This window comes from Mixophyes fleayi, chromosome 3 (assembly GCF_038048845.1).
Source record: "Mixophyes fleayi isolate aMixFle1 chromosome 3, aMixFle1.hap1, whole genome shotgun sequence".
Lineage (NCBI taxonomy): Eukaryota > Metazoa > Chordata > Amphibia > Anura > Limnodynastidae > Mixophyes > Mixophyes fleayi.
Genome location: NC_134404.1, coordinates 347,605,327 through 347,633,207, shown reverse-complemented (window position 1 = coordinate 347,633,207; position 27,881 = coordinate 347,605,327). Strand labels below are relative to the sequence as shown.

At 45.9% G+C, this 27,881-nt stretch overlaps 1 protein-coding gene across 2 annotated transcripts; it reads left to right on the top strand.

Annotated features, from left to right (window-relative positions):
- Positions 1–308: 308 nt before the first annotated feature.
- MAD2L1BP (MAD2L1 binding protein) lies at positions 309–11,866 on the top strand. 2 transcript variants are annotated; one of them, XM_075200782.1, is made up of 3 exons: positions 309–500; positions 9,565–9,798; positions 9,896–11,866. In XM_075200782.1, exons 2-3 carry the CDS (start codon positions 9,568–9,570, stop codon positions 10,406–10,408), a joined length of 744 nt encoding a protein of 247 aa, XP_075056883.1. In that variant the 5' UTR covers positions 309–500; positions 9,565–9,567; the 3' UTR covers positions 10,409–11,866. The 2 variants fall into 2 exon arrangements, with proteins under 2 accessions (XP_075056883.1, XP_075056882.1); XM_075200781.1 differs by having other exon boundaries at positions 448–544.
- The last annotated feature ends 16,015 nt before the right edge of the window (positions 11,867–27,881 follow it).

Here is a 27,881-nt window from a genome sequence, read left to right as displayed (position 1 = left end):
TATATAGAGATAGGGGACAGTTTATATAGAGGTAGGGGACAGTGTATATAGAGATAGGGGACAGTGTATACAGAGATAGGGGACAGTGTATATAGAGATAGGGGACAGTGTATATAGAGGTAGGGGACAGTATATATAGAGGTAGAAGTCAGTGTATATAGAGGTAGAGGACAGAGTGTATATAGAGGTAGAGAACAATATATATATAGTGGGGGGGGTGTAACCTTTGTCCTTCTGGTTACTGTGTCTGACATGCTGGGACTTGTAGGGTGGAGAATTTCCGGGTTACGTGTCACTGAGGATGATGGGAAATATCATCCGGCACCCACACTCTGACAACATGGCGGCGACTGCCGGACTCTGACAACATGGCGGCGACTGCCGGACTCTGACAACATGGCGGCCGCCTTTCCTAGGGACAGATTATTGAGTTTCCATGACGATAGGAGCTCAGACCGGAAGTGACGCTCCCAGTTTGAACTAAAATTCCAGGAGCGGCGGTGAGTGCAGACAGGAGGGTGCAGGGACCTCGGGGAGCCCGGAGGTAGGAGGGGGCTGTATGTGTCATGGTGGTAGGAGGGGGGCTGTATGTGTCATGGTGGTAGGAGGGGGCTGTATGTGTCATGGTGGTAGGAGGGCGGCTGTATGTGTCATGGAGGTAGGAGGGGGCTGTATGTGTCATGGTGGTAGGAGGGGGGCTGTATGTGTCATGGTGGTAGGAGGGGGGCTGTATGTGTCATGGTGGTAGGAGGGGGGCTGTATGTGTCATGGTGGTAGGAGGGGGGCTGTATGTGTCATGGTGGTAGGAGGGGGGCTGTATGTGTCATGGTGGTAGGAGGGGGGCTGTATGTGTCATGGTGGTAGGAGGGGGCTGTATGTGTCATGGTGGTAGGAGGGCGCTGTATGTGTCATGGAGGTAGGAGGGCGCTGTATGTGTCATGGTGGTAGGAGGGGGCTGTATGTGTCATGGAGGTAGGAGGGCGCTGTATGTGTCATGGTGGTAGGAGGGGGGCTGTATGTGTCATGGTGGTAGGAGGGCGCTGTATGTGTCATGGTGGTAGGAGGGGGCTGTATGTGTCATGGTGGTAGGAGGGGGGCTGTATGTGTCATGGTGGTAGGAGGGCGCTGTATGTGTCATGGAGGTAGGAGGGGGGCTGTATGTGTCATGGTGGTAGGAGGGCGGCTGTATGTGTCATGGTGGTAGGAGGGCGGCTGTATGTGTCATGGTGGTAGGAGGGGGGCTGTATGTGTCATGGTGGTAGGAGGGGGGCTGTATGTGTCATGGTGGTAGGAGGGCGGCTGTATGTGTCATGGTGGTAGGAGGGGGGCTGTATGTGTCATGGTGGTAGGAGGGTGCTGTATGTGTCATGGTGGTAGGAGGGGGGCTGTATGTGTCATGGTGGTAGGAGGGCGCTGTATGTGTCATGGTGGTAGGAGGGGGGCTGTATGTGTCATGGAGGTAGGAGGGGGGCTGTATGTGTCATGGTGGTAGGAGGGGGCTGTATGTGTCATGGTGGTAGGAGGGGGGCTGTATGTGTCATGGTGGTAGGAGGGGGCTGTATGTGTCATGGTGGTAGGAGGGGGGCTGTATGTGTCATGGTGGTAGGAGGGCGGCTGTATGTGTCATGGTGGTAGGAGGGCGGCTGTATGTGTCATGGTGGTAGGAGGGGGGCTGTATGTGTCATGGTGGTAGGAGGGGGGCTGTATGTGTCATGGTGGTAGGAGGGCGGCTGTATGTGTCATGGTGGTAGGAGGGGGGCTGTATGTGTCATGGTGGTAGGAGGGCGGCTGTATGTGTCATGGTGGTAGGAGGGGGCTGTATGTGTCATGGTGGTAGGAGGGGGGCTGTATGTGTCATGGAGGTAGGAGGGCGCTGTATGTGTCATGGTGGTAGGAGGGGGGCTGTATGTGTCATGGTGGTAGGAGGGCGCTGTATGTGTCATGGTGGTAGGAGGGCGGCTGTATGTGTCATGGTGGTAGGAGGGGGGCTGTATGTGTCATGGTGGTAGGAGGGGGGCTGTATGTGTCATGGTGGTAGGAGGGCGCTGTATGTGTCATGGTGGTAGGAGGGGGCTGTATGTGTCATGGTGGTAGGAGGGCGGCTGTATGTGTCATGGTGGTAGGAGGGGGCTGTATGTGTCATGGTGGTAGGAGGGGGCTGTATGTGTCATGGTGGTAGGAGGGGGGCTGTATGTGTCATGGAGGTAGGAGGGGGGCTGTATGTGTCATGGTGGTAGGAGGGGGGCTGTATGTGTCATGGTGGTAGGAGGGGGGCTGTATGTGTCATGGAGGTAGGAGGGGGGCTGTATGTGTCATGGTGGTAGGAGGGGGCTGTATGTGTCATGGTGGTAGGAGGGGGCTGTATGTGTCATGGTGGTAGGAGGGGGGCTGTATGTGTCATGGAGGTAGGAGGGGGCTGTATGTGTCATGGAGGTAGGAGGGGGGCTGTATGTGTCATGGTGGTAGGAGGGGGGCTGTATGTGTCATGGTGGTAGGAGGGGGGCTGTATGTGTCATGGTGGTAGGAGGGGGGCTGTATGTGTCATGGTGGTAGGAGGGCGCTGTATGTGTCATGGTGGTAGGAGGGGGGCTGTATGTGTCATGGTGGTAGGAGGGGGGCTGTATGTGTCATGGTGGTAGGAGGGCGCTGTATGTGTCATGGTGGTAGGAGGGCGGCTGTATGTGTCATGGTGGTAGGAGGGGGGCTGTATGTGTCATGGTGGTAGGAGGGGGGCTGTATGTGTCATGGTGGTAGGAGGGCGCTGTATGTGTCATGGTGGTAGGAGGGCGCTGTATGTGTCATGGTGGTAGGAGGGGGCTGTATGTGTCATGGTGGTAGGAGGGCGGCTGTATGTGTCATGGTGGTAGGAGGGGGCTGTATGTGTCATGGTGGTAGGAGGGGGGCTGTATGTGTCATGGAGGTAGGAGGGGGGCTGTATGTGTCATGGAGGTAGGAGGGGGGCTGTATGTGTCATGGAGGTAGGAGGGGGGCTGTATGTGTCATGGAGGTAGGAGGGCGCTGTATGTGTCATGGTGGTAGGAGGGCGCTGTATGTGTCATGGAGGTAGGAGGGGGGCTGTATGTGTCATGGAGGTAGGAGGGGGGCTGTATGTGTCATGGTGGTAGGAGGGCGGCTGTATGTGTCATGGAGGTAGGAGGAGGGCTGTATGTGTCATGGAGGTAGGAGGAGGGCTGTATGTGTCATGGAGGTAGGAGGGGGGCTGTATGTGTCATGGAGGTAGGAGGGGGGCTGTATGTGTCATGGTGGTAGGAGGGGGGCTGTATGTGTCATGGTGGTAGGAGGGCGGCTGTATGTGTCATGGTGGTAGGAGGGCGGCTGTATGTGTCATGGAGGTAGGAGGGGGGCTGTATGTGTCATGGTGGTAGGAGGGGGGCTGTATGTGTCATGGTGGTAGGAGGGGGGCTGTATGTGTCATGGTGGTAGGAGGGCGCTGTATGTGTCATGGTGGTAGGAGGGGGCTGTATGTGTCATGGTGGTAGGAGGGGGCTGTATGTGTCATGGTGGTAGGAGGGCGCTGTATGTGTCATGGTGGTAGGAGGGCGCTGTATGTGTCATGGTGGTAGGAGGGGGCTGTATGTGTCATGGTGGTAGGAGGGGGCTGTATGTGTCATGGTGGTAGGAGGGGGCTGTATGTGTCATGGTGGTAGGAGGGGGGCTGTATGTGTCATGGTGGTAGGAGGGGGGCTGTATGTGTCATGGTGGTAGGAGGGGGCTGTATGTGTCATGGTGGTAGGAGGGGGCTGTATGTGTCATGGTGGTAGGAGGGCGCTGTATGTGTCATGGAGGTAGGAGGGGGCTGTATGTGTCATGGAGGTAGGAGGGGGGCTGTATGTGTCATGGAGGTAGGAGGGGGGCTGTATGTGTCATGGAGGTAGGAGGGGGGCTGTATGTGTCATGGAGGTAGGAGGGGGGCTGTATGTGTCATGGAGGTAGGAGGGGGGCTGTATGTGTCATGGAGGTAGGAGGGCGCTGTATGTGTCATGGTGGTAGGAGGGCGCTGTATGTGTCATGGAGGTAGGAGGGGGGCTGTATGTGTCATGGAGGTAGGAGGGGGGCTGTATGTGTCATGGAGGTAGGAGGGGGGCTGTATGTGTCATGGAGGTAGGAGGGCGCTGTATGTGTCATGGTGGTAGGAGGGCGCTGTATGTGTCATGGAGGTAGGAGGGGGGCTGTATGTGTCATGGAGGTAGGAGGGGGGCTGTATGTGTCATGGTGGTAGGAGGGCGCTGTATGTGTCATGGAGGTAGGAGGGGGGCTGTATGTGTCATGGAGGTAGGAGGGGGGCTGTATGTGTCATGGTGGTAGGAGGGGGGCTGTATGTGTCATGGTGGTAGGAGGGCGGCTGTATGTGTCATGGAGGTAGGAGGGGGGCTGTATGTGTCATGGTGGTAGGAGGGGGGCTGTATGTGTCATGGTGGTAGGAGGGCGCTGTATGTGTCATGGTGGTAGGAGGGGGCTGTATGTGTCATGGTGGTAGGAGGGCGCTGTATGTGTCATGGTGGTAGGAGGGGGCTGTATGTGTCATGGTGGTAGGAGGGGGGCTGTATGTGTCATGGTGGTAGGAGGGGGCTGTATGTGTCATGGTGGTAGGAGGGGGGCTGTATGTGTCATGGTGGTAGGAGGGGGCTGTATGTGTCATGGTGGTAGGAGGGGGCTGTATGTGTCATGGTGGTAGGAGGGCGCTGTATGTGTCATGGAGGTAGGAGGGGGCTGTATGTGTCATGGAGGTAGGAGGGCGCTGTATGTGTCATGGAGGTAGGAGGGGGCTGTATGTGTCATGGAGGTAGGAGGGGGCTGTATGTGTCATGGTGGTAGGAGGGGGCTGTATGTGTCATGGTGGTAGGAGGGGGCTGTATGTGTCATGGTGGTAGGAGGGCGCTGTATGTGTCATGGTGGTAGGAGGGCGCTGTATGTGTCATGGTGGTAGGAGGGCGCTGTATGTGTCATGGTGGTAGGAGGGCGCTGTATGTGTCATGGAGGTAGGAGGGCGCTGTATGTGTCATGGAGGTAGGAGGGGGCTGTATGTGTCATGGAGGTAGGAGGGGGCTGTATGTGTCATGGAGGTAGGAGGGGGCTGTATGTGTCATGGTGGTAGGAGGGCGCTGTATGTGTCATGGTGGTAGGAGGGCGCTGTATGTGTCATGGTGGTAGGAGGGGGCTGTATGTGTCATGGTGGTAGGAGGGGGCTGTATGTGTCATGGTGGTAGGAGGGCGGCTGTATGTGTCATGGAGGTAGGAGGGGGGCTGTATGTGTCATGGTGGTAGGAGGGGGGCTGTATGTGTCATGGTGGTAGGAGGGGGGCTGTATGTGTCATGGTGGTAGGAGGGGGGCTGTATGTGTCATGGTGGTAGGAGGGGGGCTGTATGTGTCATGGTGGTAGGAGGGCGCTGTATGTGTCATGGAGGTAGGAGGGGGGCTGTATGTGTCATGGTGGTAGGAGGGGGCTGTATGTGTCATGGTGGTAGGAGGGGGGCTGTATGTGTCATGGTGGTAGGAGGGCGCTGTATGTGTCATGGTGGTAGGAGGGGGCTGTATGTGTCATGGTGGTAGGAGGGGGCTGTATGTGTCATGGTGGTAGGAGGGGGGCTGTATGTGTCATGGTGGTAGGAGGGCGCTGTATGTGTCATGGTGGTAGGAGGGCGGCTGTATGTGTCATGGTGGTAGGAGGGGGGCTGTATGTGTCATGGAGGTAGGAGGGGGGCTGTATGTGTCATGGTGGTAGGAGGGCGGCTGTATGTGTCATGGAGGTAGGAGGAGGGCTGTATGTGTCATGGAGGTAGGAGGGGGGCTGTATGTGTCATGGAGGTAGGAGGGGGGCTGTATGTGTCATGGTGGTAGGAGGGGGGCTGTATGTGTCATGGTGGTAGGAGGGCGGCTGTATGTGTCATGGTGGTAGGAGGGGGGCTGTATGTGTCATGGAGGTAGGAGGGGGCTGTATGTGTCATGGTGGTAGGAGGGGGGCTGTATGTGTCATGGTGGTAGGAGGGGGGCTGTATGTGTCATGGAGGTAGGAGGGGGGCTGTATGTGTCATGGTGGTAGGAGGGGGGCTGTATGTGTCATGGTGGTAGGAGGGGGGCTGTATGTGTCATGGAGGTAGGAGGGGGGCTGTATGTGTCATGGTGGTAGGAGGGGGGCTGTATGTGTCATGGTGGTAGGAGGGGGGCTGTATGTGTCATGGTGGTAGGAGGGGGGCTGTATGTGTCATGGTGGTAGGAGGGGGGCTGTATGTGTCATGGTGGTAGGAGGGGGCTGTATGTGTCATGGTGGTAGGAGGGGGGCTGTATGTGTCATGGAGGTAGGAGGGGGGCTGTATGTGTCATGGAGGTAGGAGGGGGGCTGTATGTGTCATGGTGGTAGGAGGGCGGCTGTATGTGTCATGGAGGTAGGAGGGGGGCTGTATGTGTCATGGAGGTAGGAGGGGGGCTGTATGTGTCATGGTGGTAGGAGGGGGGCTGTATGTGTCATGGAGGTAGGAGGGGGGCTGTATGTGTCATGGAGGTAGGAGGGGGGCTGTATGTGTCATGGAGGTAGGAGGGGGGCTGTATGTGTCATGGAGGTAGGAGGGGGGCTGTATGTGTCATGGTGGTAGGAGGGGGCTGTATGTGTCATGGTGGTAGGAGGGCGGCTGTATGTGTCATGGAGGTAGGAGGGGGGCTGTATGTGTCATGGTGGTAGGAGGGGGGCTGTATGTGTCATGGTGGTAGGAGGGGGGCTGTATGTGTCATGGTGGTAGGAGGGCGCTGTATGTGTCATGGTGGTAGGAGGGGGCTGTATGTGTCATGGTGGTAGGAGGGCGCTGTATGTGTCATGGTGGTAGGAGGGCGCTGTATGTGTCATGGTGGTAGGAGGGGGCTGTATGTGTCATGGTGGTAGGAGGGGGCTGTATGTGTCATGGTGGTAGGAGGGGGGCTGTATGTGTCATGGTGGTAGGAGGGGGGCTGTATGTGTCATGGTGGTAGGAGGGGGGCTGTATGTGTCATGGTGGTAGGAGGGGGCTGTATGTGTCATGGTGGTAGGAGGGGGCTGTATGTGTCATGGTGGTAGGAGGGCGCTGTATGTGTCATGGAGGTAGGAGGGGGCTGTATGTGTCATGGAGGTAGGAGGGGGGCTGTATGTGTCATGGTGGTAGGAGGGGGGCTGTATGTGTCATGGAGGTAGGAGGGGGCTGTATGTGTCATGGAGGTAGGAGGGGGGCTGTATGTGTCATGGAGGTAGGAGGGGGGCTGTATGTGTCATGGAGGTAGGAGGGGGGCTGTATGTGTCATGGAGGTAGGAGGGGGGCTGTATGTGTCATGGAGGTAGGAGGGGGGCTGTATGTGTCATGGAGGTAGGAGGGGGGCTGTATGTGTCATGGAGGTAGGAGGGGGGCTGTATGTGTCATGGAGGTAGGAGGGGGGCTGTATGTGTCATGGAGGTAGGAGGGCGCTGTATGTGTCATGGTGGTAGGAGGGCGCTGTATGTGTCATGGAGGTAGGAGGGGGGCTGTATGTGTCATGGAGGTAGGAGGGGGGCTGTATGTGTCATGGAGGTAGGAGGGGGGCTGTATGTGTCATGGAGGTAGGAGGGGGGCTGTATGTGTCATGGAGGTAGGAGGGCGCTGTATGTGTCATGGTGGTAGGAGGGCGCTGTATGTGTCATGGAGGTAGGAGGGGGGCTGTATGTGTCATGGAGGTAGGAGGGGGGCTGTATGTGTCATGGTGGTAGGAGGGCGCTGTATGTGTCATGGAGGTAGGAGGGGGGCTGTATGTGTCATGGAGGTAGGAGGGGGCTGTATGTGTCATGGTGGTAGGAGGGGGCTGTATGTGTCATGGAGGTAGGAGGGGGGCTGTATGTGTCATGGTGGTAGGAGGGGGGCTGTATGTGTCATGGTGGTAGGAGGGGGGCTGTATGTGTCATGGTGGTAGGAGGGCGCTGTATGTGTCATGGTGGTAGGAGGGGGCTGTATGTGTCATGGTGGTAGGAGGGCGCTGTATGTGTCATGGTGGTAGGAGGGGGCTGTATGTGTCATGGTGGTAGGAGGGGGGCTGTATGTGTCATGGTGGTAGGAGGGGGCTGTATGTGTCATGGTGGTAGGAGGGGGGCTGTATGTGTCATGGTGGTAGGAGGGGGCTGTATGTGTCATGGTGGTAGGAGGGGGCTGTATGTGTCATGGTGGTAGGAGGGCGCTGTATGTGTCATGGAGGTAGGAGGGGGCTGTATGTGTCATGGAGGTAGGAGGGCGCTGTATGTGTCATGGTGGTAGGAGGGCGCTGTATGTGTCATGGAGGTAGGAGGGGGCTGTATGTGTCATGGTGGTAGGAGGGGGCTGTATGTGTCATGGTGGTAGGAGGGGGCTGTATGTGTCATGGTGGTAGGAGGGCGCTGTATGTGTCATGGTGGTAGGAGGGCGCTGTATGTGTCATGGTGGTAGGAGGGCGCTGTATGTGTCATGGAGGTAGGAGGGGGCTGTATGTGTCATGGAGGTAGGAGGGGGCTGTATGTGTCATGGTGGTAGGAGGGCGCTGTATGTGTCATGGTGGTAGGAGGGGGGCTGTATGTGTCATGGTGGTAGGAGGGCGGCTGTATGTGTCATGGTGGTAGGAGGGGGGCTGTATGTGTCATGGTGGTAGGAGGGGGCTGTATGTGTCATGGTGGTAGGAGGGGGCTGTATGTGTCATGGTGGTAGGAGGGCGCTGTATGTGTCATGGTGGTAGGAGGGCGCTGTATGTGTCATGGTGGTAGGAGGGCGCTGTATGTGTCATGGTGGTAGGAGGGCGCTGTATGTGTCATGGTGGTAGGAGGGCGCTTTATGTGTCATGGAGGTAGGAGGGCGGCTGTATGTGTCATGGTGGTAGGAGGGCGCTGTATGTGTCATGGTGGTAGGAGGGCGGCTGTATGTGTCATGGTGGTAGGAGGGCGGCTGTATGTGTCATGGTGGTAGGAGGGCGCTGTATGTGTCATGGTGGTAGGAGGGCGGCTGTATGTGTCATGGTGGTAGGAGGGGGCTGTATGTGTCATGGTGGTAGGAGGGGGGCTGTATGTGTCATGGTGGTAGGAGGGCGCTGTATGTGTCATGGTGGTAGGAGGGCGCTGTATGTGTCATGGTGGTAGGAGGGCGCTTTATGTGTCATGGAGGTAGGAGGGCGCTGTATGTGTCATGGTGGTAGGAGGGCGCTGTATGTGTCATGGTGGTAGGAGGGCGGCTGTATGTGTCATGGTGGTAGGAGGGCGCTGTATGTGTCATGGTGGTAGGAGGGCGATGTATGTGTCATGGAGGCCTGGCTGGTACCCTGCAGGTGACAGGGATGACCTGTAGTTACTTCTGTCCCTCCAGCATTTATGAGGTTATAGAAGAACTGTTCCATGTCTGTCCCCTGGTGATATTATTACACCCAGTGGTCACTGGATTCCCCCAGTGACACCGCTTCCCTACGGCCGCACTGTAGCGCAGCACCTTGGATTCAGGGCGCTTGGGAGACACTGTTTTGTATTTGTGTTTTGTCTCAAACAAATAATATCACAAAACCTTTCCCAGCAGCTGTGACTGTGTTTCCTGTTGCAGAGAATGGAGGACCAGGGTCAGGACCATCCTACGAGGAATCCTCGTGGTCGCAGTAACTCGCTGCAGAGACGCGGCTCCAGGGATGATCTTGAGGTTTCTGTGACGTTTCCGGGGATGGTGACGACGGAGAGCTGCTGCCGATTCACCTGTGAGCTCCTCAAACACATCCTGCACCAGAGACACCAGCTGCCCCTGCCCTATGAGCAGCTTCTCCTCTTCTGTAAGAGGCAGCAGGTGAGGGTCCCGTCATGTGCTAGACCCTGGTTGTACTATATACCCCCAGGGGGGCTCTCGTTACTTTCCTGCTGACATTTCCCACTTCTCTCTCCAGGACGGTGACGATATTGGAAGGAGACCAATAAAAGCAGAAGGGTCTGACTCTCGCCAGAGCCAGCGTTCAATGTCGGACTTGGCTGAATTACTGTCCCAGCTGGAGACTCTCTTCACCCTCACCGCTGTGCCCCGTGTTCTGCTGCTACTGGGCGGCACGTCCATGAACCCCAAAGAGCTGTATGTGATAAACATGGAAGGTTTACAGCTAGGTAACGGGGATCAGAGTCTGAGCTCTCGGCCATGTCTGCGCCAGCTCTTCCATGCGCTATTCCTGGCCGACCCATTCAGCGATCTGCGTTCCTCTCCTCTCATGAGTCTGGTGTTAATGGTGCAGGGCCACCGAGACTGTGGTACGGACTGGTTCCGGCCCAAAATGAACTACAAAGTGCCCGCCAGGGGCCATTCGCTGACCATCAGACTCTCCTCCACTAGAACACAAAACGCCACCTACAGCAGTGAGGAGTATATCTGGTTCCAGGCTCCAATCACACTCAAAGGGTTTCAGAACTGAGAGCACAGACCATTCCTGATGCCAAATCTGTGTCTGTGGGGAGCAAATAGTGGCCGGGCAACCCCTTGTGTCAGCAGACACCTCCTGTATGGTCAGGACACCGTCATTTACACTCAGCAGATCGTTTACTGCACTTTTAACTTTGGATGAACTACAATGGGCCAATCGCTGCTTCTGTTATCCTCTGAGTGTGTTGCTGCATTATCAACACAGACTGTTCTTGGGGAGCGACTCCTACCAATTATATGTTGTTCCATGGTGACAACCAGGTGCTATTAACGTAGTTTACTCACTTCGAGCCTCATTGGAGTTTGTAGTAAATCCAGGCGGTTGGGGTAATTTGTCACCCCGGGAAACCGTGTTGCACTGTATTGGGGGCAAATTTAAAATGTCCGCATATACTTAGAGATGGGAGGGGGCATGTGTCAGTACAACTCTAAGTCAATGTTAAAATACATCTGCCCAGTATGTGTGAGCTACAGGCCAGAGCAGCCAGTACTCTCCCTGCATGCAGAGATGAACCCCCCCCCCCCCCTCTCTTACATTGCAGCATAGGTTGTCCAGGTACAAACTGAGTGAGGCCCTTTACCTCTATATAACACCATGGATATATAGTTATTTATTACAGATAATGTGACATGTACTGCGTCACTCTGACTCCAATCCATATATATATATGTTGTGGACTGATTATATCCTGTATGAAGGATGTTGTGTGTCTGATACCTGCCAGTGATTGCAGTTTTCTGTGGTGCACAGTACATAGATTGTAGAATTACAGAAACACCAACAGTGTATTCGCAGCTGTACTGATCTCCATCATACCAATATTATCTGTAGGCCTCACGTCTGGGCCGGACGGATAATATCTCCAGCAGACTTTACCTTCTCTAATCCGTTCTGTAACTCGGTCATCACCAGCTGAATTCATGTTATGCTTCTAATATCCACCCGATTCCTCTCTGTGATGCCCCAACCACTGTCACTATACATTACCCCAAGAGATGAACTTCCATATGGTCGTCTGCTTTTTAATGCTGTTAATTATGAAAGAAACGTGCAAGATGACAACTATCCGTAAATTCCGAGTATGTCCAGCAGCTGTAGGACACGTGTGGCCGTATCACATGTCTATGGGACATTCACACAAGGACATATATCATGGACGGACCTTTATATTTTTATACAGATCATATTTTTAAAGGAACTATTACACATAATTTATTTTACTTGCATAACTGTGTTTTATTGGTTTTGGTTGGTAAGTGTTATGATTGGGAACATTTTTAACCTGCGCTATTAATTTTCTGCTACAAGTAAATCTTACATTTCTCTATAAAGACCTGAGATGGTTTTTCTTTGTTTTATTCTCCTTTCTAATCATTTATTGTATGAGTAAATATCAGATGCTTTCCCATTGCTGGAATTTGGTTATTAAATTCTAAATCATTCACCCCTTTAGAGAGTTGTGTTTTATCATTCCAGCTGTACCGTTACCTGAACACCGGCTCTGCGGACTCTGTTATTTGTTACAGGCGACGATATTATGAAGCGTTTAACTCATGTTCTTAAAGCCTGTTAAATTCACTTTGATGCTAATAGTCCTACAACTAATACAGTGAACGGGCTTCATTTTTCATCATAGCTGGTTTATAATGCATGATCCAGCTGTATACAACGCCCTATCGGTTCTTGTTTGTTCTGAATCTGTGCACATACGTGTGATAACTGCTATGTTGTGTGAAAGGACTCACTATCGTATCTTATTGTTTGGTTTTTAATTGCTGCCAGTTATATACCAAATGGTATTTTATTTATTTGGGATTTGCAATACATAGTTTTTATACTGCAGTTTTGTTTTACTGTTTTAGAGATTATTCAGGTAATTAAATAGATTAGAATTTGATTGGACTCTATTGAATATGTGTATATGTATATGTATGTGTATATATATATATATATATATATATATACAGTACTGTGCAAAAGTTCTAGGCAGGTGTGGGAAAAAATGCTGCAAAGTAAGAATGCTTTCACAATTTAAAGTGTTAATAGTTCATTTTTATCAATTAGCAAAATGCAAAGTGAATGAACAGATGAGAAATCTAAATCCAATCAGTATTTGGTGTGATCGCCCTTTGCCTTCAAAACAGCATCAATTCTTCTAGGTAGACTTGCACACAGTTTCTGAAGGAACTTGGCAGAGAGGTTGTTCCAGACATCTTGGAGAACTAACCACAGATCTTCTGTAGATGAAGGCTTGGTCAAATCCTTCTGTCTCCTTATGTAATCACAGACAGACTCCATGATGCTGAGATCAGGGCTCTGTGGGGGCCATATCATCACTTCCAGGACTCCTTGTTCTTCTTTACGCTGAAGATAGTTCATAATGACATTGGCTGTATGGGGTCCTTGTCCTCCTGCAGAATAAATTTGGAGCCAATCAGACGCCTCCCTGATTGCATTGCATGATGGATAATTACCTGCCTGTGTTTCTCAGCATTGAGGACACCAATAATCTTGACCAAACCTCCACCATGCTTCACTGTTGCCTTGCAGAAACTTATTATTGTACCACGCTCCAGCCCTACGGCTCAGAACTGGAAAAAAAACATTAAGAGACAGGATATGAACAAGCCTACGTCCACAGAAGATCTGTGGTTAGTTCTCCAAGATGTCTGGAACAACCTCCCTACCAAGTTCCTTTATAAACTGTGTGCAAGTCTACCTAGAAGAATTGATGCTGTTTTGAAGGCAAAGGGCTTTCACACCAAATACTGATTGGATTTAGATTTCTAATCTGTTCATTCACTTTGCATTTTGTTAATTCATAAAAATAAACTATAAACACTTCTATTTCTGAAATCCCTCTCTCTCCCCATCTCTCTCTCTCCCCTCTCTCTCTCCCCTCTCGAGGGAATACACCATATAAAATATGTTACAGAATCATGCCCAGCGATCTTTTCAGCTACTTTTTGTTCAGCCACATAGAACGCTGAAACGACTGTTGGTAATGTTTTTACGAAGCCTGTGCTGGTCTGTTCACATACATTGAACATATATGTATTTTTATTAACACATCACAAGAAAAGGCACTCACGTCTGTAGATATATTTCTCATGCCTGGGTGCAGGAACTCCAAAAACATGGATGTATAAAATAGTATAATTAGGAGGCAGTCACAGGACTTTTCCCAATTCTAAATTCTTTATTCCATAAAAGAAGAAGTCGACATTTCGGCCTTCCCACAGTCTTGATAAAGGGTTGTGTGGAGTCCGAAACATTGACTTCTTCTTCTTCTTCTTCTTTTATGGAATAAAGAATTTAGAATTGGGAAAAGTCCTGTGACTGACTCTTAAATAAATAATATATATATATATATATATATATTTATTATATACGCACAATGGAGCACTGATCTTTCAACTTAAGAAAGATACTTCAGTATTGAAATGCATTGGTGATTTCAGCGATATTAGTGATTCCTCCAAGCAGGATATCTCCATGCACAAAGTTGTTTTGTTTGCTGCATTACAATCTGTGTTTTCATCATCAGTATAACACATCACTCATCTCCTGATATACTCTGTGCTGCTGGGGGACCCTGCTCCTTCCACTATATAACTCTCAGTCTGTAGCTTCCTGCTGCCTCCATTCCCCTCCTCACATCATGTCACTGCTCCTGTCACATGCAGCCCTGTCCTCACTAACACATCACTCATCTCCTGATATACTCTGTGCTGCTGGGGACCCTGCTCCTTCCACTATATAACTCTCAGTCTGTAGCTTCCTGCTGCCTCCATTCCCCTCCTCACATCATGTCACTGCTCCTGTCACATGCAGCCCTGTCCTCACTAACACATCACTCATCTCCTGATATACTCTGTGCTGCTGGGGACCCTGCTCCTTCCACTATATAACTCTCAGCCTGTGGCTTCCTGCTGCCTCCATTCCCCTCCTCACATCATGTCACTGCCCCTGTCACATGCAGCCCTGTCCTCACTAACACATCACTCATCTCCTGATATACTCTGTGCTGCTGGGGGACCCTGCTCCTTCCACTATATAACTCTCAGTCTGTAGCTTCCTGCTGCCTCCATTCCCCTCCTCACATCATGTCACTGCCCCTGTCACATGCAGCCCTGTCCTCACTAACACACCACTCATCTCCTGATATACTCTGTGCTGCTGGGGACCCTGCTCCTTCCACTATATAACTCTCAGTCTGTAGCTTCCTGCTGCCTCCATTCCCCTCCTCACATCATGTCACTGCTCCTGTCACATGCAGCCCTGTCCTCACTAACACATCACTCATCTCCTGATATACTCTGTGCTGCTGGGGGACCCTGCTCCTTCCACTATATAACCCTCAGTCTGTGGCTTCCTGCTGCCTCCATTCCTCTCCTCACATCATGTCACTGCCCCTGTCACATGCAGCTCTGTCCTCACTAACACATCACTCATCTCCTGATATACTCTGTGCTGCTGGGGACCCTGCTCCTTCCACTATATAACTCTCAGTCTGTGGCTTCCTGCTGCCTCCATTCCCCTCCTCACATCATGTATCTGTCCCTGTCACATGTAGCTCTGTCCTCACTAACACATCACTCATTTACCAAGTTTTGCCTGTAAACACATTGCGGTTTTAAATTATACCAGCAGTTTCGCGGGATATGGTTGATTTGCTAGAATCATTAGTTAATACATTTACCCCTTTGAGTCTGGTGCTAGTAATAGCTCTGGTGGTCTTATGTTATGAAGCACCATCCGAGTCGGCCTCACAGAGGTCAGAACCAGGCACTGGGACCAAAAGAAGGAATAACCGGCTCCTGATTAAGGGGCCACTGAAGAGGAAGCCAGAGCCTGGTCTATATATAACCTTATCCCGATGTAACACCAGGAATCGGAGCCAGATTTACACCTCATGGGGCCCTAGCCAAGATATTGGTTTGGGCCCCCCCTCCCATCACACATATCTCTCTCCCCTCTCGTTGGAGGAGGACGGAGACTATAAATAAATCATTAGGGTACATGTGACAGCCACGTACCAGCAGTTACTGTGTACATGGCGAGGACCAGGAGCTGGTGTCTCACTGATGTTATGAATGTTGGTTTATCCCAAGAAATAGCTGCCATCACTTTGTGTGGGTGACGGGAAGTTTTCCTTTGTAGGTTAATGTCCGACCACAGCTTTATACTCCTCCAGCTATGAAGACTGACGTTCAGTACGAGCGTTCATTATCCTTCCATCATCACTAGTCTGGATCAGGATATCACAGCCGTCACCTCATCTATTATCTTATACTGTTCTATAGTAACCTCCGTTTCATCCTCCCCTTATTATATATATTACAGCCTCCTTCCTACATTCACCCCACTTTGTGTCAGGAAATGCTGCCAGCCGCACTTACACCTGTTATTTCTGGATGAATCCTAATCAATTATTAAACATCTTATTCTGTCTCCCTGACGTCTACTCGGTGTAGTGTTAATGCTGATTCTTTCTCTGAGTAATGAACAGAAAATATACTGTATACTATACAGACATAACATAATACTATATACTATACAGACATAACATAATACTGTATACTATACAGACATAACATACTGTATACTATACAGACATAACATAATGCTGTATACTATACAGACATAACATAATACTATATACTATACAGACATAACATAATACTATACAGACATAACATAATACTGTATACTATACAGACATAACATACTGTATACTATACAGACATAACATACTGTATACTATACAGACATAACATAATACTGTATACTATACAGACATAACATAATACTGTATACTATACAGACTTAACATAATGCTTTATACTATACAGACATAACATACTGTATACTATAGAGACATAACATAATACTGTATACTATACAGACATAACATACTGTATACTATACAGACATAACATAATACTATATAGACATAACATAATACTATACAGACATAACATACTGTATACTATACAGACATAACATACTGTATACTATACAGACATAACATAATACTATACAGACATAACATAATACTATATACTATACAGACATAACATACTGTATACTATACAGACATAACATACTGTATACTATACAGACATAACATAATACTATATACTATACAGACATAACATAATACTGTATACTATACAGACATAACATAATACTGTATACTATACAGACATAACATAATGCTGTATACTATACAGACATAACATAATACTGTATACTATACAGACTTAACATAATGCTTTATACTATACAGACATAACATACTGTATACTATAGAGACATAACATAATACTGTATACTATACAGACATAACATACTGTATACTATACAGACATAACATAATACTATATAGACATAACATAATACTATACAGACATAACATACTGTATACTATACAGACATAACATACTATATACTATACAGACATAACATAATACTGTATACTATACAGACATAACATACTGTATAGTATACAGACATAACATAATACTATATACTATACAGACATAACATACCGTATACTATACAGACATAACATAATACTGTATACTATACAGACATAACATAATGCTGTATACTATACAGACATAACATAATGCTTTATACTATACAGACATAACATACTGTATACTATACAGACATAACATACTGTATACTATACAGACATAACATAATACTATATAGACATAACATAATACTGTATACTATACAGACATAACATACTATATACTATACAGACATAACATAATACTATACAGACATAACATACTGTATACTATACAGACATAACATAATGCTGTATACTATACAGACATAACATAATACTGTATACTATACAGACATAACATACTGTATACTATACAGACATAACATACTGTATACTATACAGACATAACATAATACTATACAGACATAACATACTGTATACTATACAGATATAACATAATACTATACAGACATAACATACTGTATACTATACAGATATAACATAATACTATATACTATACAGACATAACATACTGTATACTATACAGACATAACATAATACTATATACTATACAGACATAACATAATACTGTATACTATACAGACATAACATACTGTATACTATACAGATATAACATAATACTATATACTATACAGACATAACATACTGTATACTATACAGACATAACATAATACTATACAGACATAACATAATACTGTATACTATACAGACATAACATACTGTATACTATACAGATATAACATACTGTATACTATACAGACATAACATAATACTATATACTATACAGACATAACATACTGTATACTATACAGACATAACATAATACTGTATACTATACAGACATAACATACTGTATACTATACAGATATCATCATCATCATCATCATCATCATTTATTTATATAGCGCCAACATATTCCGTAGCGCTTTACAATTGGGGACAAACGTAATAAACTAATAAACAAACTGGGTAAAACAGACAAAGAGGTGAGAAGGCCCTGCTCGCAAGCTTACAATCTATGGGACAATGGGAGATTGACACATGAGGTTAAGTATACATTTTGCATCTTGGCCCAGCCAGACTGCAAAGGTAGGGTGACTCATAAGCTAAATGATCCCGTCACACAACAATGTTGGTCCGGGGGTAGTTGTCTTGTGTGAAATTGTGTAACAGGCTAAAGGTAGTGAGGTTAAGATGGTGGTTGAGGAATATTATAAGCTTGTCTGAATAGGTAGGTTTTCAGAGAACGCTTGAAAGTTTGTAGAACAGAGGAGAGTCTTATTGTGCGAGGGAGAGAGTTCCATAGAGTGGGTGCAGCCCGAAAAAAGTCCTGTAACCGGGAATGGGAGGATGTAATGAGGGTGGATGAGAGACGCAGATCTTTTGCAGAACGGAGTTGCCGAGTTGGGAGATATTTTGAGACAAGAGAGGAGATGTATGTTGGTGCAGCTTTGTTGATGGCCTTGTAGGTTAGTAAAAGTATTTTATATTGGATTCGGTAGAAGACAGGCAGCCAGTGTAGAGACATACAGAGTGATTCAACAGAGGAATAGCTATTTGCAAGGAAAATCAGTCTTGCCGAAGCATGCAAAATAGATTTTAGGGGTTTGAGTCTGTTTTTGGGAAGACCAGTAAGGAGGGAATTGCAATAGTCAATGCGGGAGATGATTAGTGCATGAATTAAGGTTTTAGCAGTGTCTTGTGTGAGATATGTGCGGATTCTGGAAATGTTCTTTAGATGTATGTAACATGATTTAGATATAGAGTCAATGTGGGGAACAAAGGATAGGCGTGAATCAAGGATTACACCTAGGCAGCGAGCTTGTGGGGTGGGATTTATGGTCATGTTATCAACAGAGATAGAAATGTCAGGTATGCTCTTGTTGGCGGGTGGGAATATTATTAACTCTGTTTTAGAAAGATTAAGTTTGAGTTGGCGAGAGGACATCCAAGATGAAATGGCAGAAAGACAGTCAGTTACACGGGACAACACAGATGTCGAGATATCAGGAGAGGATAGATAGATTTGGGTATCATCCGCATAGAGATGATACTGAAAGCCAACGGAACTTATTAGATTTCCAAGAGAAGCGGTATAGATAGAGAACAGTAGAGGACCTAGCACTGAGCCTTGTGGTACTCCAACTGATAGGGGAAGCGGAGCAGAGGTGGTTCCAGAGAAATTAACAGTGAAAGAGCGATTAGAGAGGTAAGATGAGAACCAGGATAGAACTGTGTCTTGAAGACCTAGGGATTGCAGCGTTTGTATGAGGAGAGAGTGGTCAACGGTGTCAAATGCAGCCGAGAGATCAAGGAGAATTAGGAGAGAGTAATGGCGTTCAGTCTTAGCAGTGATCAGATCATTAACAACCTTGGTCAGCGCAGTCTCTGTGGAGTGTTGAGAACGAAAGCCAGACTGAAGAGGATCCAACAGGTTGTTTGCGGAAAGAAAGCGTGTGAGGCGAGTGTAGGCAAGTCTCTCTAGAAGCTTGGAGGGGCACGGCAGCTGAGAGATGGGACGGTAATTTGAGAGAGAGTTTGGGTCGGAGTTTTGTTTTTTTAGAATAGGAGTAATCACTGCATGCTTGTATAGTGATGGAAAGATGCCAGTAGAGAGTGAGAGATTACAGATTTGAGTTAGAGGTGAAATGAGCACAGGAGACAGGGATCTACCAATTTGCGAGGGAATAGGATCAAGAGGACAGGAGGTAGAGTAGGAAGATAAGAAGAGCGTAGAAATTTCCTCTTCATTTGTGGGGTCAAATGAAGAGAGGGTGTCAGAGGGTAGTGGGAAGGAAATGAGCTGATGGCTTGTTGAGGAAGAGGATATCATTTCTAGTCTGATCTTATCAATCTTGTCCTTGAAGTAGGTAGCAAGATCCTGAGCACTGATAGTAGATGGAGGGTTCGGGGTGGGAGGATTGAGAAGATGATTAAATGTATTGAAAAGGCGTTTGGGGTTAGAAGCCTGAGCATAGATAAGAGATTGAAAGTATGTTTGTTTTGCAGTGTCCAGAGCATTTCGATAGGAGTGGTAGACAGAAGTATATGTGAAGAAGTCATTAGAGCTTCGAGATTTACGCCAGTGACGTTCTGCTTTACGGGACAGTTTTTGAAGATTTCGTGTTGCTTTAGTGTGCCACGGTTGACATCGAAGTCGACGTGTAGTATGAAGTGTCGCTGGAGCCACTTGATCAAGGGCCGTTGCTAAGGTTAGGTGAAAATGAGGTACTGCCATCTCAGGGGATGAGAATGTAGAGATAGGGGAGAGAAGGTGTTGGAGAGAGGTGGAAAATTGTTGAAGATTAATAGAATTAAGATTTCTACGAGTATGAGGAGGCTTGGTAGAGTTAGACAGTAGAGAGGTTAGAGCAGTGGGGGTGAGAGTGTAGCTGATAAGGTGATGATCCGAGAGGGGGAAGGGTGTATTAATAAAATTAGAAACTGAGCATAGTCTAGAGAAAACAAGATCAAGGCAGTGGCCATCCTTATGAGTAGATGATTCAATCCACTGGGAGAGGTCAAGTGAGGATGTTAGAGAGAGTAGTTTGGAAGCAGCTTTGGAAGGTGGGTTATCAATGGGGAAGTTGAAGTCACCCATGATGATGGTGGGGATGTCTGAAGATAAGAAGTGAGGGAGCCATGCAGAGAAATCCTCAATAAATTGTTGGTGTGCTCCAGGGGGACGATAGATCACCGCAACACGTAGGGAGAATGGATTAAAAATGCGAATAGCATGTACTTCAAAAGATGTGAACGTCAGTGATGGAACATTTGGTAGAACTGTGTATGTGCACTGTGGGGAGAGAAGTAGTCCAACCCCACCTCCTTGTTTGCCTTCAGGTCTGGAGGTGTGGGTGAGATGGAGGCCACCATGTGAAAGTGCTGCAGGTGAGGCAGTGTCTGATTGCATGAGCCATGTTTCTGTTATTGCCAGAAGGTTGAGGTTTTTTGAGAGGAAGAGATCATGAACGGAGGTAAGTTTGTTACAAACAGAGCGTGCATTCCAAAGGGCACATTTAAAGGACTTGGGAAGAGAGGGGAGACAGGTGATGTGTTTGAGGTTTGCTATAGAACGGTAGTGTTCTGATGTATGTGTGTGTGAGGAGTGTGGGGGACCTGGATTAGGTGATATATCACCAGCTAATAGAAGCAGAGTGAGCGAAAGATAGGCAAGGGGATTGTAAGATGTGTGGCCTTTTATCTTCTGGCGACAGGTGGAGGCTGTACTTGTTAGAGATAATAAATAGGATAACAGTTCATGGGTGTTAAATAGAGGTGAGTGGAGTAATGCAGGTGCAATATGAGCAAATTTGTGTGTTGGTGGAGGGGTGAAAGATGACACAGTCCTAAAGATCATGCCATGAAATGAGACTAAGAAAAGCAATTTGTGAAACATTGTGATAAAAGGGGTAAAAGCAAAAAGCAAGGGTATTTTAAGAATTACCTCTTAGCAGTCTTCCATATAAATAGACAAGTAGTGCAGAAATAGGCTGTGGCAGATGCAGCTTATTGCTGGGAGTAAAATCAAGTCAAATGTTGTCCAATGTTTGGCCAACTGTGTTGTCTAACTGTGCATTTTTGTCCACTTTGTGAGAAAATCCCACTTAGTGTAGAAATCACACACGTCTAACCCCACATACGTCTCCCCATAGAATAGATATAACATAATACTATATACTATACAGACATAACATAATACTATATACTATACAGACATAACATAATACTGTATACTATACAGACATAATATTATATACCAGCTGTGACTGGATCACTTATAAATAACTTATGCTATACATTTATTTAAAGAAAATAGCGCAGGGCGCTTATTTAGATAATTGCAAATGCACTTATTTTTTATTTTGTGTATATTTTGATAAGGGAAATCTTTATTTCTGAGACCAGGGGGTAAATGTATGATCTTCCGATATTTTCCAACTCGCCGGAAATCGGCGACTTTGCAGTGAAAATTTAAAGCGGCGATGGCTTGTAAAGGCAAGTTCGCCAATTTCCGGTGAGTTGAAAAAATCGGAGGCTCATGCATTTACCCCCAGGGGAGAAAATTCATATTTTTTTCTGTGTTATCCTTGCTAGAGGAAATGCATTATTTCTGATGTATATATCTGATACAATAAGCCTTTGTTAGGAAGTCTTGGTGTAAGGTAATGCCTTGTTTGGGGTTTTGCAACTTTTCTTAGGGAATTCTTTTCTTTGGAGGAAATGTGTATTCTGCAACTGTTGGAAGAAAGCACCCATGCTAATCTCATGTTGATTAGACCTTTTAATGTGAGTGTCCAATACTCCTTAAGGAAAAGGAAGGGGTAATTAGACTTGCTGTCAGATGTCCACTGTGAGATGCAGGAAATCACAGCAAGGTTTTAGGATATCACAGATAAGCATAAATATTGTTAGCTTTGCTTTGCTTGTAAATCCATGTTTGGGTAAACAAATTGCATCCTGATTCTACAAATAGCTTGTGAGGCTGTGTCTAAAACTGTATAAAAAGAGAGCCCTTGTAAACTGCAATATATCATTCTGATGTTCCATCTGACCTGACCACTGATACCTTTAATCAGTGGAACTGTCCTTGTCAGGACACTTGAGCAATAAACATCACTCTCTGCTTCAAGACCCTGCTTGACAACTTCTTCATAATTGCTGTAATCCTGTGACCTACAGATTACACCCTAAATCTAATCAGTCCTCCGGCTGTTTCTGAGGTTTGGACCCAGCGCTCCTCCTACTGCGGCTGGAGGGGCGTATTTGAAATAAAAGGGGACGGTGGCAAAGTAAACCCAGCTGGTTCCCAGCAACAACAGACAGGGTGGCATAGGCGGTCCATCCTGTCACACCACTGGTCCCAAAGTGTGCGCTGCAGCTCCCAGGGGTGCTGTGGAAGCCGCAGTGCTGAGGTCTGCAAATTATATCTTCCAAGAATGCACTCCTGGTTCCTGCGGTGATTTCCTTTGGTGCACAATCTACATCTGTCTCTGCCTTCCTAGACAGTGGCGCTGCTGGGAATTTTCTGGATCTGGACTTCGCCCGTTCCTTGGGGATTCCTACCATTAAGCTCAAATCGTCCATCACTGTCTGTGGCCTGGATGGTGGTCCTTTACCGGGCGGAAAAATATGTTCACAGACACCTCTGATGCAGCTCACTGTGGGGGCGCTATATTCTGAAACACTGATGTTTTATCTTATTACTTGTGTAATCCTGGGACATCCCTGGCTGAAGCTCCACAGTCCAGTAATCGATTGGAACAAAGGAGACATCATTCACTGGAGTCCTTCTTGTTTCTCATCTTGTTTATCTTTGCCCGTTCGTTTGCGCCAGGTCCCGCTAGATCAGCTTCCTCTACCCTACCATGAATTTCGGGATGTATTCTACAAACACGCAGTTGACACATTACCTCCACATCGCAATTACGACTGCGCAATTGACCTAGTTCCTGGCTCTAAACTCCCTAAAGGAAGATTATAATCTCTCTCTGTACCGGAAACGCAAGCCATGGAGAATTATATTAAGGAGAATATTAAAAAGGGCTTTATTAGGCCTTCTAAATCCCCAATAGGAGCCGGGTTTTTCTTTGTCTCCAAGAAGGATGGGACTCTTTGACCCTGCATAGACTACCGTGGGTTGAATAAAATCACCTTTAAAAATACTTACCCGCTTCCACTCATATTAGTCCTCTTCGATCAGCTCAGAGGTGCTTCAGTGTTTACTAAGATCGACTTACGTGGATCATATAACCTTATTCGTATCAGAGACGAGGACAAATGGAAGACCGCATTCAACACTCACTCAGGTCACTAGGAGTATTTGGCCATGCCTTTCGGTTTATGGAACACGCCCGCTGTCTTTCAGGACCTAATTAATGATGTTCTCAGGGAATTCCTAGGTCGCTTTGTTGTGGTATACCTGGATGACATCTTGATTTTATCCTCGTCCTTGGACCAGCACCGCCTTCATGCAAAACAGGTCCTTCTCAAACTGCAGCAGCATCAACTGTTCGCCAAGCTAGAGAGGTGTGAATTTGAGGTCCGGAAGGTCTCATTTCTCGGTTACATTATCTCCCCAGATGGGTTCTTAATGGATCCTAGCAAAGTTCAAGCAATTTTAGAATAGGTGCGCCCAACTAATCTGAAGACCATCCAGATATTTCTGGGCTTCGCAAATTATTCATTCATTCCTTCTCAGACCTAGTCGCTCCTCTTACTGCTTTAACCCGTAAAGGGGCTGATGCCACCAACTGGACCTCTGATGCTATAGCCTTTTTTGAAGCCCTGAAGTCAGCTTTTGCCTCTGCTCCGGTCTTAAGACACCCCAATCCTGAATTACTTTTTGTCATTGAAGTGGATGCCTCTCATATGGGTGCGGGTGCTGTTCTGTCCCAGAAGGATCCTCGAGACCACAAATTCCACCCATGTGCCTACTTTTTACGGAAATTCTCTTCTGCTGAGAGTAATTACGACATGGGCAATCGTGAACTCATAACATGGGCAACCTGTTGTCTCGTCCACCAAGTTTGAAACTCATGAACCATCTAAACCTCGACCAGTTAATGTGCATTGTTCTCATGAATTTATTGTGGAGAAGATTCTGGACTCTAAGAAAGTCCAGGGACAAACCCATTTCCTGGTGCACTGGAAGGGCTACGGCCCAGAAGAACGCTCTTGGATTCCTCGGAAGCGCCTGCACGCTGACAAACTTCTCAAAACATTCTTTAAACAATCCCCTGGAAAGACCTGGATTGCGGGGTTCCCTGACCCCTCAAGGGGCGGTAATTAGCCTCCCTGCAGGTTATAGCGCTCAGTATCCTGTCTGCTTGCCTTCTCCTGTGCTGTTTGCTACACTTTTGGATTGACTACTGTGTTTGACCTTCCTGCACAGTTTATCTGGATTTCTTCCTCACCATCAGCCACAAACTGTTACTGACCTCTCCTACTGGTGTCACTTTGCCATCAGGCACTTGCCCACTGTGCAATAGTTGTAGGACAGGCATGTCAAACCCAAAACCCTAATTGGGCCAAATAATTAAAGTTTAAGATTGTGTGGGCTGTAAGACAAAGATAAAGTCTCATATGCAATTCTGTAAGGTATATTATTAAGAAAGAACAAAAATAAAGTTTAATGTTTTCCTCCCAATGCTGGACACGGGGCCCTCACACTGGGCCCTTAACTTACCTTTCTATTGCCTCCTTCTTCTCTTCTGTTTTCTTCTCTTCTCTTATTCTCATGGCTGCTCTTCTCACTGCAAATGTTGGGCGTGATGACGTCATGCCCAACATTCAGTATGAAGGAAGGAGGCCACGGTGCTGTCAGATAATTTATTTTTTTTTCCATTACCCTGGCGGGGCCACAAAGATTATGCGTTGGGGCCTCATGAGGCCCGTGAGTTTGACACGTCTGTTGTAAGAGAATTTGGTGGATACTACAAGGCTCCTGCAACGGCACCTAGAACCGCTTACTTCTGGGGTAGCTGGTATAGCTGCTGCAGCGCCTCTTTGCTGTGGGCTGGTTGGTACCTCCTAACCGCTTACTATGGATCAGGACTGCTGGGTAGCGGGCAGAGCATTGACACAGAGACGTTGGGTTCTACACAGTACAGCCGGGGAACAGATTAGAGTGTCAGCTCTTATCTGTTGGTCACAGGATACAGCAGGTAATAGGTGTCAGGTACAATCTTCAAGCAGTGATGTTTATTGCTCAATAGTCCTGACAAGGACCATTACACACTAGCTTGAGGTGCTAGTTATCATCCACAGGTACAGATGGAATACTACTACATTACATGGTCAAACAGAGCTCCTTATGTACTGTTGCTGATAAACATGTTGGCAGGAGGTAATCCAGCCCTGTGATCCTAGCTGGCACCACAACGTCTGACATATTACATTCACTGTTCGCAATCAGGATGTAATATATTCTCTAATCTTGGATTAAACACAATTTACTTAACAGAATTAACATCAATCTGTGATTACCTAAATTATTTGCTGGCTGTATTGATGTAGTTTGTCTTTTTAACAAGACAGGATAAAGGTAATGACCTCCTGCTGTGTTGGTCACTTCTGAGATGAAAATACTTAATTAGCAATGATTATCCGGCCTTCAGAAGTTACAAAAACATTTCCTCCTACATAACATACAGCCTCAGAAATCAATACATTTCCAATACAGAAATAAAACACAATATCATATATCAGTACATTTGCAATGATATACAATATAAGCGTAGTGTGCCCTTAAGATTAAATAAATATCTACAATACGTTTTTTCTACGGGATCCAGCCTCAATAATATAAAGAGGTAATATGACAATACTGTATAAAGATAATACTGTATATAATTTATAGAGAGGTAACATGATATAGTACTGTATAGATAATATACAGTATACAGAGGTATATACATATAATACAGAGTATATAATATACAGTATACAGAGGTATATACATATAATACAGAGTATATAATATACAGTATACAGAGGTATATACATATAATACAGAGTATATAATATACAGTATACAGAGGTATATACATATAATACAGAGTATATAATATACAGCATACAGAGAAATATACATATAATACAGTGTATATAATATACAGCATACAGAGAAATATACATATAATACAGAGGTATATAATATACAGTGGTATATACATGTAATACAGAGTATATAATATACAGTATACAGAGGTATATACATGTAATACAGAGTATATAATACACAGTATACAGAGGTATATACATGTAATACAGAGTATATAATATATAGTATATAGAGGTATATACATGTAATACAGAGTATATAATACACAGTATACAGAGGTATATACATATAATACAGAGTATATAATATACAGTATACAGAGGTATATACATATAATACAGAGTATATAATATACAGTATACAGAGGTATATACATATAATACAGAGTATATAATATACAGTATACAGAGGTATATACATGTAATACAGAGTATATAATACACAGTATACAGAGGTATATACATATAATACAGAGTATATAATATACAGTATACAGAGGTATATACATGTAATACAGAGTATATAATATACAGTATACAGAGGTATATACATATAATACAGAGTATATAATATACAGTATACAGAGGTATATACATATAATACAGTGTATATAATATACAGAGGTATATACATGTAATACAGTGTATATAATATACAGTATACAGAGGTATATACATATAATACAGTGTATATAATATACAGTATACAGAGGTATATACATATAATACAGTGTATATAATATACAGAGGTATATACATGTAATACAGAGTATATAATATACAGTATACAGAGGTATATACATATAATACAGTGTATATAATATACAGTATACAGAGGTATATACATATAATACAGAGTATATAATATACAGTATACAGAGGTATATACATATAATACAGTGTATATAATATACAGAGGTATATACATGTAATACAGTGTATATAATATACAGTATACAGAGGTATATACATATAATACAGTGTATATAATATACAGTATACAGAGGTATATACATATAATACAGTGTATATAATACACAGTATACAGAGGTATATACATATAATACAGTGTATATAATATACAGTATACAGAGGTATATACATGTAATACAGAGTATATAATATACAGCATACAGAGGTATATACATATAATACAGTGTATATAATATACAGAGGTATATACATGTAATACAGAGTATATAATATACAGTATACAGAGGTATATACATATAATACAGTGTATATAATATACAGTATACAGAGGTATATACATATAATACAGAGTATATAATATACAGTATACAGAGGTATATACATATAATACAGAGGTATATAATATACAGAGGTATATAC